The sequence below is a fragment of the Lycium ferocissimum genome, unplaced genomic scaffold, assembly GCF_029784015.1.
Source record: "Lycium ferocissimum isolate CSIRO_LF1 unplaced genomic scaffold, AGI_CSIRO_Lferr_CH_V1 ctg12285, whole genome shotgun sequence".
Lineage (NCBI taxonomy): Eukaryota > Viridiplantae > Streptophyta > Magnoliopsida > Solanales > Solanaceae > Lycium > Lycium ferocissimum.
The window spans coordinates 409-12,278 of record NW_026714280.1 but is presented as its reverse complement, the minus strand read 5'-3'; the positions used below and the strand labels follow the sequence as shown (position 1 = coordinate 12,278).

Here is an 11,870-nt window from a genome sequence, read left to right as displayed (position 1 = left end):
CTTGTCCTCGAGTGCTGCCGAGTCGCAGCATATGTGCCATGATGTTCGTTCGGAGTTAGAGACTTTGCGGACGAGTCGTGGGTATTGGGTTGTCATGTGTAAGCGGCTCCAGTAGCCGATATGATATTATGTTTCGTGTCACGAGTCATATATGATGTCAGATTCTATTTATGGAAAAAAAAATTCTATGTATTCATTTCTTACTAATTCATAAGTTCATATGTGTAATAAGAGTTAGCGGGTTCGCTCGGCTCCGAATACGGGGTCGGCTGCCCATCACACCCTAGTAAGACCGGGGTGTGACACGGGGTATGACATTTTCTACCTCTAAACTCGGGCTCGGGTCTCTATTCCAAGGGCATACCCGACTAGAAAACCATATGTTCGACTACTACGAACACGAGGGGTGTAACAGTACTGCCCAGTCAAATATGGCACACTATGGCTGTTTTACGCTGGGAAGGTGCAATTTGACGGGCCGCAAAAATATTTGCGAGCTGTCACAATTCCTACGGGCTGTCAAACTGGTCCGTCTGTCTTGAAACACCCATAACTTTTTACTCCGATGTCACATTGACGAACGGTTTGTTATGTCGAAAACTAGACTCGATGAAATTCAATTTGGATAAAGAAACACACTAAAACTCCTCATATTTTAGGAGATATACCTCCCCCAATTTGGACTAAAATCCTGTCCGAAATTTTGCCAAGTTTTTCCAAAGTTCTGACAGAGTCCATTCCTTAATTTGCTTGTTCTTAAATCCTTCCATAGCTTATTTCATGGGATTAAACCCCCATAAACATAATATGAGAACATATCTCATATGTCCTTGAAGGTAACTCCAGTTTTCACGATTAGGACAACTAACACCTGATGAATCTAAATGGACGAAACTACGAGGTGTAACAAGTTCTCTAGGCGTTCAGCCTATTCATTGGCTAGTGAACCTTCAGAGTTTCCAGGACCCAGGTTTGACAGACCTAGTCATTTCAAGCCGGCCCAGAGTGCTAGGGCTTTCAGCTCCCAGTTCAGGAGGTGTTCTGGTCATATGAGGCCATCTCTGCCATGATGTACCCAATGCAGTAAGTTACATGAGGGGTAGTGTTGTTTGGGTTTAAATGTTTGTTATACTTGTGGTCGGCCAGCCCACATTATGCCAGATTGTCCCTTGAGAGGTGGTGGAGGTATAGTTCAGCCGATAGGGGCTGCAGCTGGTTCTTCATCATCTGTACGCCCTCCTTGTCAGACTTCTCAGACTCCAGCCGGTCATGGTAGAGGTAGAGGTGGATCACCCAGTTTGAACGGTCCTCCGAACCACATTTATGTATTAGCTCGTCAACAGGATCTTGACTATTCACCCGATGTTGTGACAAGTATACTATCAATGTCTTCTCATGATGTATATGCATTGATTGATCCAAGTTCTACACTGTCGTATGTTACTCCTTTCATTACTGGTCGGTTTGGGGTAAAACCCGAGTCGATCTATCTACATCCGTTGGTGATCCAAAGAATAGCTACACGGGTATATAAAGATTGTGTAGTTATATTTTTTGATCGTGATATTATGGCAGACTTGGTTGAGTTAGATATGATAGATTTTCATGTTACTATGGGCATGGATTGGTTGGCCTCTTGTTATACTAATGTTGATTGTAGAATGAAGATAGTTTGATTTCAGTTTCCAGGAGAACCAGTTCTCGAGTGGAAGGGTAATACAACATCGCTGAAAGGTAGGTTTATTTCCTATCTCAAGGCAAGGAAGATGATTGCTAAAGGGTTGTATTTATCATCTAGTATGGGTTCAGGATACAGAAGCAAAGCCATTGACTCTTCAATCTGTTCCAGTAGTTAATGAGTTTCCATATGTGTTTTCAGATGAGCTTCCAGGTCTTCCACAAGAGCGAGAGATTGACTTTTCCACAGATGTATTACCAAATACTAAGCCAATATCTATTTCTCCTTATAGAATGGTACCTGCTGAGTTGAAGGAGCTAAATGAGCAGTTGAAGGACTTGCTTGAGAAAGGCTTTATTAGTCCTAGTACATCGCCGTAGGGAGCACCAGTGTTATTTGTAAGGAAGAAAGACGGCTCCTTGAGAATGTGCATTGATTATAGGCAGCTAAATAAGGTGACAATAAAGAACAGTTATCTGCTTCAAAGAATTGACGATTTATTTGATCAATTTCTGGGTGTCAAATAGTTTTCGAAGACAGATCTGAGATCAGGGTATCACCAGGTGAGAGTTAGAGCGAGAGACATTCTGAAGGCAGCCTTTAGAACCAAATACGGTCACTTTGAGTTTCGTGTAATGTCTTTTGGGTTGACTAATGCACCAGCAGTATTCATGGATTTAATGAACAGTGTATTCAGGCCTTTCCTAGATCTGTTCGTGATTGTGTTTATTAATGATATTCCAGTATACTCCCGATTAAAGGCAGAGCATGCAAATCATTTACACGTTGTTCTTAAAGTTCTCCAAGATCGGAATTTATATGCAAAGTTCTCTAAATGTGAGTTCTGGTTGAACTCTGTGACTTTTCTGGGGTATATTATTTTAGCGGACGGTATCCGGGTGGATACTCAAAAGATTGACGCTGTGAAGACTTGGTCGAGACCTACAACACCAAAGGAGGTTGTAGTTTTCTGGATTTGGCAGGTTGCTACAAGGGATTCGTAGAAGGTTTTTCTTCTATTTCTACACCACTGACGAAGATGACTCAGAAATCAACTAAATTCCAGTGGGCTGATGCTTGTGAGCTTAGTTTTCAGGAGTTGAAGAGCAGATTGACTTCAGCTCCAATTTTAACACTTCTAGAAGGATCAGAGGGCTATTTTATTTGTTGTGATGCTTCAGCCATTGGGCTAGGTTGTGTACTGATTCAACACGGTAAAGTTATTGCCTACGCTTCAAGGCAGTTGCGGAAGCATGAGAAGAACTATCCAACACATGATCTAGAGTTAGCCGCGGTGATTCATGCATTAAAGATGTGGAGGCACTACTTGTATGGTGTTCATATGGATATTCATATAAACCATAAGAGTCTTCAGTATATTTTCAAGCAGAAGGAGCTAAATTTGCGACAGAGGCGATGGTTAGAGTTATTAAAAGATTATGATGTTAGCATTTTGCATCATCCTGGGAAGGCGAACGTAGTAGCCGATGCCCTTAGCCACAAATCCATGGGTACCTTATCGTGTGTTCAGCTAGAGAAAAGGGAGATTGTACATGAACTTCAAAGAATTAGCTAGTCTAGGAGTTCGATTATTAAACTCGGGTGATACGAGAATTACTATTCATGATGCGATAGTTCCATCTTTAGTAGCTGAGGTGAAGGAGCGCTAGTACGAGGATCCCATGCTAGTTCATTATAGAGATATTTCTTCTCAGAAGAAAAAGTCACCGTTTAAGATTTCTGTGGATGGAGTTATCAGATATCAGGTTAGACAGTGTGTTCTTGATATTGCAGGATTAGTCGTCAGATTATAGGGGAAAGTCACTGTTCCCATTATTCCATTCATCCAAAGACGATTGTTACACCTTGGGGGAAATTCATGCTATGCGCGTGATGAGTAGATTACCGTGAGTCTAGGGTGTACATGAATACCCTACAAGTAATAAAGGATACTTAATAAATCTAATTAAGATTCCAAAGACATTTGAGGCAAAAGAAGAATGTTTGTCGGAGAAAGTTAAGCTAGAGTTATGTTTTGGAGAATTTCACATCATTTGAGCTAAGCCTTGCTTAACATCTCTTTGAGAAAGAGATATAGAGCCCCTTGAGAGGTTAATTAAGTGTTATACAAGTGCCAAGAAATTTTCAAAAGGATTGGAGGTCAAACGAATCAAAGAGAGCACGATTACGAAAAATCGGGTAAAATGGGGCAGTGTGGGCCCATACACTGTGAGCCAACTCCCCATATTGGAGGGATCAATACCCAGCACCTCTCCTAAGTGGTGGGGAGAGCGTGTGACCATACACTCAGTGTGCAAGGTCGCATACTCTCCGCCAACTTGGTCGGGGGGGGGGGTAAATGCTACCTTTTTAAATCCCAAATGACCCTAAGTTCATTTCTAACTTCTCCCACTTATTTCCCTACATATCTAGACACTTCAAAGGAGTTATTAAAGGTTTCTTACCACTCTATATCTTTCCATAATCATCCAAAGAGAGAATCAACCTTAACACCCCAAGGTAATCTAAGAAAGTGATTGTTCTTGAATTCTTTCAAAGTTAGAGTGAACTTGGTCTTGAAGGGAGTTAAGCTAGGCGAGGTTCCTTGACCCTAAGGTAAATTTTTCATCTTATTTATATGGTTTGATGGATGTAAAGGTTTAGTGATCCCTTAGAAAGGAAAAGAATTAAAGTGGAAAAGCTATGGAAGTTGTAGCGAGGAAGATGACTATGGTGCAAACTTGAAAAGGGGATTTTGGTTGGAATTGATGTTAAAATGAATATAATTACTTGAATATGATATTGTTGATGTTGATAGTGTGATTTGGGAGTTGTTTTATGATATGGTGAAGGTTAGTGAATTAGGGGAAATGCTGCCCAAATTCTGTTAGAGCTTTAGTTGCTCTAAATTGAACTTAAGCATGTTTCGATGACCTAACCTTAGTACAAATTTTATTGAATGTAGAGTTGTGAGCTTGGAAGAAGAACGTTTAGTCATTACGGAGACGTAAAAGGTATGTAAGGCTAGCCCCTTCTTTCAAAGGCATGACTCCTATATTACTGTCACACCCCGATCTAACTAGGGTGTGATGGGCACCCGACCCCATATTTGGAGCCGAGCGAACCCGCTGACTCTTATTACTCACATATTCTCTTTGGATGCTTAAATCAAATATAGATAAAATACATAGTAAAATTTTCAAAATTTCTTTTTGTCGTTTCTCAATTTAAACACAGTCTGTAAGCGTAAGGACTTTATAACATAATGTATAATAAAAACATATCGGCTAGTGGGGCCGTTTTCAAAACTGACACTCTAGACCCACGACTCTGTCTGCAAAGTCTCTAACTTCGAACGAACTGCACAGCACACATACTCTGACTCGACAAGACTCCAGAACAAATGGAGTCTACTAACTCCGCTGGAACGTCTTCTGTAATGGCTTCTACTCATCTGGTGTACCTGCGCGGCATGAAACGCAGCGCCCACAAAAAGGGCGTCAGTCGAGCAATGTACTGAGTATGTAAGGCATGAACAATAACGTAGTAAGGAGTATACATATGAATAATATCCATATAAAAACATAGAACATATCATGAGGAAGAAGAGTAACCGGTACATGTGAATGCCGCCTAGGGCAGATGCCATGCATGCTTATTCTTTCCTTTGAAAACATTTCTTTTCCGTATACATGTGAAAATAGAACATGTCATAGCGCCGAACGACGTCGGCTCGCCCACATATGTCCCGCGTCCGGGCATCCCGCGTCCGGGATGGAGTTTACGCCAGCTGACTAGGTGGCAATGCGTCTATAGCGCAACATGTATCCCTTTCCCCATATCCCCCATATACATATACATATGTCATATACATATATCATATAAGCATGCAGGAGAGCCCAAAGAAAGCCATGTATCTATCGGAGTGACGTAAGGTCGGTAACCTCCGATGATGTTATGGAATAGCCATGGGCGTCGTGCCTCACCTTGAAGGGACAATTAATATAAGGCGAGACTAACAGTGGAGAGTAACATCATGAGAAAGCATAGAATAGGATCATAAGACATCGTTTCATATACTTGGAATCTTTAAAATAGCCACTATCCATAAATAGAATTGAAAAAAAAAAAATCAAGAAATAGCTTAACATTCTCATATTGTCATATTCGTGGCAGGAACTTATCCTTGACATATTCGTCATAGACATTTTCTCATATTTGACATCATCGTTGTCATTATAAAATCATATTCGTGGTTTTAGTCATAAAAGCTCTCAACCTCTTGAAACTTGGTTTTTGAAAAATATGGACATTTTGAAAAACAACTATGAACTTATTAGGAAAAGACTTATACCTTGGAGTCATAGGCTTCTAACTTTTGCAAGCAAGGAAGATATAAAAACATTTGAGACAATATAACGTGGGGATCATGCCTTTGAAAAAAAAGAGTCGAGCCCACATACCTGTGCCGCGCCTTACTAGCTACGCTTATCCGTCCAAACTTGTTGGTCTACATTCAAGAAAATTGACGAAATCATTAGATTCATCACCCTATACTTGTCTCAGTCCTTCAAACACATTTACTTATGGTCCGCCGAAATTTCGTAGCGATCTCCCCGTAATTATACCGTCCCGAGAATCTAACTCGGCCAATTTTAATCAACAACAAATCTGGGAATTCAACCCGGCCAAACTATCAAATAATATCAACAATCTTGCCAACAACGACAACAATTAATCCAAAACACACTCTAACATTAACAACCTTGTCTTATAATCCAATGACATTTCATTCGTATTCAATTCAATTCGCATAATATTCAAATGACTCAATCGTCATGCTACTTCACCCGACACCTTTCCATTCAATAAGAATAATAACTACCTAATTCCTTCTTTCAAATTTAATCGCAACAACCAACCTACTATCTTCCAACACATGTCTCATTTCCAATTTCATAAATTATATTTACAATTTACACATTAGTAATATCATTCCTACAAATATGAGAAACCATACGATTATTACACTAACTCCTCCAATAATCACAAACGATCTCCATTTCGCTTTAAACTACTAAACCTTCATTTAACATCATAAAATCTATTACAACAACAATTAGAATACTAAGTAAAATTAATTCATTCCTTCCATACAATGCCCCACCTACTCGGCCACAACCACAACTTCACTCCCAAGTTGCCAAACCTTCATTAAATATCATGGGATCCACAACACAACAACAATCAAACTACTAAATAAATTCAATCCATTTTTCCACACACACACACCCCATTCGGCCACACCACACACATCCATATTTCATGAGTTACATTCTTTTCTACATGCTACAATATTCACAATTCATCTATAGCACATAAAAGAAGATTAGTTCTTACCCCTTTTCCCTTCAAGTTTCCTCTTGGTTAAGGTCATGAATTTGTCCAAATGAATGATTTCCCTGTTCCAACAATTCTTCCATGTTGTAGAGGACCTTCCAATTACTTGAAATGCAAGAAGAAAATAATTTTTCTTCACCAACTCCATGGAGCAAATTTTTCCTAGTCATGGCCGAATGGCCCTTGGCTTTGCTCTTCCAATTTTTTTTCTTGAATTTTCATGACAATTATGTCTTTCTTGGTAAGCTCCCTCTTATATATATATATAGTTCCCACAAGCATGTGAGGGGCACATGCACTCTTTCTCCATTTTGCTAGAGATTTCTTTTCTTTTCTCGCTTCCTTTTTTTTTTTTTTTTTTTCATCAAAGATGACTAATGTCTTGCCTTATACACTTTGGTCCATATATATATATATATATATATATATATATATATATATATATATATATTACTAATTGACCACATGTCTTCTCCTCCCTTTCTCTAGAAATTTCTTCCTTTTTCTTGAAATTTCCTTAAATTAAAACAAGATGACCACTTGTCTTCTTTCATAAACTTTGGTCCATGTAAGAGTGGGACCCACATATACTTACACACACAAGGCCAAGCCTTGGCTTGGTCTAGAAATTTCAAGACAATTTTTGTGAAATTTCCATTTTGCCCCTAGGCTTCCATAATATTACCATGAACCACTTTGCGAATTTCCCTTTTTATCCTTAGCCTTTTCCAATATTTCCCTACTAATAATATTCATAAACAATACTCATAAACAAATTGTGCATTAAAATAATTTTGGAAGTAGTCTTGCCTTTAACTTCTCGCAATTGTCCCGAATTATCCAAGCGTACGAAATGCGGGTCATAACAATTACGATTTCCTCTCTATGTTTCCATGACATCCTTACATCCCAAAAGTTGAAAGTTAAAGGTTCTTAAGAGCTTCTTATGAGAAAGAGAAAAGATGTGTTCTATGATAAGGATAATGATGATGAGTTTACTTCTAGAGATTCCAAAGCTTATGAATTGATGCTATTATGAGCTTAATGATCTGATTTCATAATTTCCTTGATGTTATTCATTGTTGGCCATCTCACCTCATGATACTAGTTCCTTTAAGGTGAGACCTAGCGATGATGTTTGATCCATAAAATAATCGGAGGTTACCGACCTTACGTCGCTCCGATAGAGCTACAACTTTTACTTGAGCTCTCATGCATGCTTTATATTATGTATATAATGATGATTACACCATGCATAGTTGGCCGGACACCATCGTAGTGGGCAGCTATGATGATAATTACACCGTGCCTAGTTGGCCGGGCAGACACCTCTAGTGGGCGGCATAAGATGGTTACCCCGAACACGGGCTAACGATGATCACACCATACCTATATGGCTGGGCAGTTTATGTATGTATATATATGATATGATGTTGTTTTAATATAAAAGTTAGCATGCGTGACTCTCCCTTAAGTGGTAATTAATTACAGGTTACTCCTTCATCTTATGCTCTCTTATTTCTTTATTATTATGTTGTTATACATGCCTTACATACTCAGTACATTATTCGTACTGACGTTCTTTCTTTTATGGACGCTGCGTTCATGCCCGCAGGTAGACAGGCAGATGGCACAAACACCTAGGAGCTTTATCAGCAGATATTCAGGAGCACTCCACTACTCCAGAGTTTCCACTTATTGGTATATTCTTTTGTGCTCATATTTGGGTATTGCGGGGTCCTGTCCCGTCCTTATGACTTCGCATATCCCAGTTAGAGGCTCGTAGATACATATGTGTGGGTAGTAGATGTTACACGATCTCTTGGTGTATATGTTTTGTCTTTCATTTTGTAGCTTCGTGGACTTATGTACACATATGTTTTGAGAGATATTCGAAGATCATTTCATGATAAGCTTGTGTTAAGAATGGTGTATGTTCAGGTTGAGTTTGATGATAAGTCTGAAAGGTAGTGCTCGGAGGGCTAGCTCCGGGCACCCGGCATGGCCTTCTAGTTGGGTCGTGACAACGATGAGAAATTATCATGATATTAAGGATATCTATTGGTGGGATGGAATGAAGAAGGACATAGCAGAGTTCATGGCCCAGTGGCCTAATTACCAACAGGTGAATATTGAACATCAGAAGCCCGATAGGTTATTGCAAGCTATCGAAATTCTAATGTGGAAATGGGAGGCAATTAATATGGATTAATTATAGGCTTGCCTCGTTCTCAGTGTAAGTTTGATTCCATATGGGTGATTGTTGATAGATTTATTAAATCAGCCTATTTTCTGCCAATCAGGACTACTTACTCAGCCGAGGATTATGCGAAGCTTTATATTAATGAGATAGTAGCGTTCCGGTATCTATCATCTCTGACAGGGGTGCGCAATTTACACCTAATTCTTGGAGGTCTTTCCAGAAATGTTTGGGGACTCAGGTGAGGCTTAGCACAACATTTCACCCTTAAATAGACGGACAAGCTGAGCGTACTATCCAGACTCTCGAGGATATGCTACGGGCATGCATGTTAGACTTCAGAGGTAGCTGGGATGATCATTTTCTGCCTATTCAGTTTGCATATAATAATAGTTATCAATCCAGTATTCAAATGGCTCTGTATGTGGCTTTATGTGGGCGAAAGTGTAGGTCACCCATTGGATGGTTTGAAGTGGGGGAAACTAAGTTATAGGGCCATATTTGATTCAACAAGTAGTGGAAAAGGTCAAGCTTATTCAGGATCGATTATTGGCAGCCCAAAGTCGTCAGAAGTCTTATGCAGATAATCGCCGATGAGACTTGGAATTTCAGGTTGATGACTGGGTATTCTTGAAGATATCGCCTATGAAAGGCATTATGAGATTTGGTAAGAAGGGTAAACTTAGTCCTTAGTATATTGGACCTTGCATGATTGTACATAGAGTGGGCCTGGTGGCATATGTGTTAGATTTGCCTCCAGATTTTAGAATCAACAATCCAGTATTCCATGTATCGATGATTCATAAATGTGTTAGAGATACTTCTAGAATAGTACCTATTGATGATATTCAGGTAACTGTGCAGCTATCATATGAAGAGATTCCCATTGCTATCATAGATGGACAAGTTCGAAGATTGAGGGCTAAAGATGTAGCTTCTGTGAAAGTCCTTTGGAGGAACGGGAAAATTGAGGAGAATACTTGGGAAGCTAAAGAAGATATGAGATTCAGGTATCTGCATTTATTTCCACTCCCAGAAGAGGTCCAGACAGAGACACCATTGTGTTCAGGTGCGTAATATTTCATTTCTTATGATATTTGGTCGTGTGAGGCCATTATTATTATTATTGTTTGTTATGGCCCTGTGTGGCGTTGTGTATTTTGGGTTGTTGTGACAGGTTGGTAGTACTATAGTTATAGCGAAACTCTGCAAAAATTTTCATAGAATTCCGGAGAATTTAACATTCGAGGACGAATGTTTCTAAGGGGGGAAGGATGTTACACCTCATAGTTTTATACATTGAGATTCGTTGGATGTTAGTTGACCTAGTCGTTGACACCGGAGCTATCGTCAAGGCTATATAAGATTATACATGCCTATTTTATGCTTACGAGGGTTTAAATTCATGTTTACTAAGTTATGGAAGGATTGGAGAACAAGCGAATCAAAGAAATTAGGTTTGTCGAAACTTTAGGAAAACATCGCAGAATTTCGGACCGGATTTGTAGTCCAACTTGAGAGAGGTATATCGCCTAGAATATGAGGAGTTATGGAATGCATAACCTATGTAAATTCAAGTTCAGCAAGTCTTCTTTCCAATGCAACTGACAGAACGCAAATCTAATAAGCAGGACCATGAAACAGTGGCAGTAAAGAGGAGCCACTGGACTGATTTCACGACCACTTTCACGGCCAGTGAGATTTTTCACGGTTCATTAAAGCTACCGTGGAATTGAGGCGGTGGAAAATTTATCTTTTGTTATAAATTTAAGGGGGCGCGACCTTGGGTCATTATTTCACCAAAAATAGATCTTTCTAGACCCTCCAAGCTCTCCCAATCATTTCTAATCATCCCTAATCATCCTAAGCTAATCAAAGTGAAGATCAAGCTTTAAAAACGCTAAGCTAGTTCATGGAAGGTGGATGTTTTTAATTTCACTTGGAGTTGTGGTGATTAAGTCTTGGATCAAGTGGTGTGTGGCCAAATATCATCAAGTATAAGGTATTTCTTCATCTTATTACTTATGTTGAGTTTATTTAGAGGATTAGTAAGCCTTAAAGTCAAAAGAATCACGGTAGAGAAGTCATGAGGTATTAAGTTGAAGTTTATGACTATGGGTTTATTATGGAAGAGAGTTTTGGATTGATTTAAGTTTAATTTGGATGTAATCTCTTAACTATAGTATTGTTGATGTTGTTGTCGTTTGGGAGTTATTTTGAGGATTGGAGCAAGTAAGTGATAGAAGGAAAATGCTGCCCGAATTTCGTTAGCTCGTTTATTAGTCGAGTTTGACCTTATAAGTGTTTCAATGGCTTAAATTTTGTATAAATCTGTTATATCCCGTATGTTGTGCATTGGGAAAATCCGGTTTAACTATGATAAGTTAGGGACAAAACCATTCTGGGATACAAAGTCGGGACTTTTGACCTTCGATTTTATTTTAAGACATAAGTTGTTCATGAATTTGTTGGCATGGAACATTTAGGAAAATTTGGGACCAAAAGTGGAAAAATTGAAAGTTGCAAATCATCCATTCTAGGCCATTTGGCCGTGTGGGTTGGGAGAAGGTCCCACACATTTTGTGGACAAAT

At 39.2% G+C, this 11,870-nt stretch overlaps 1 protein-coding gene across 1 annotated transcript; it reads left to right on the top strand.

The window, feature by feature from the left end:
• Window positions 1-1,154: 1,154 nt before the first annotated feature.
• Window positions 1,155-10,347, top strand: LOC132041923 (uncharacterized; the record flags this gene model as incomplete). The annotated part of the gene is made up of 8 exons (XM_059432600.1): window positions 1,155-1,458; window positions 1,880-2,044; window positions 2,423-2,515; window positions 2,662-2,876; window positions 3,394-3,444; window positions 8,933-9,045; window positions 9,349-9,519; window positions 10,001-10,347. Coding segments are annotated over exons 1-8 (1,459 nt in total), but the record flags the coding sequence as incomplete, so codon positions are not given.
• Between the last annotated feature and the right edge of the window lie 1,523 nt (window positions 10,348-11,870).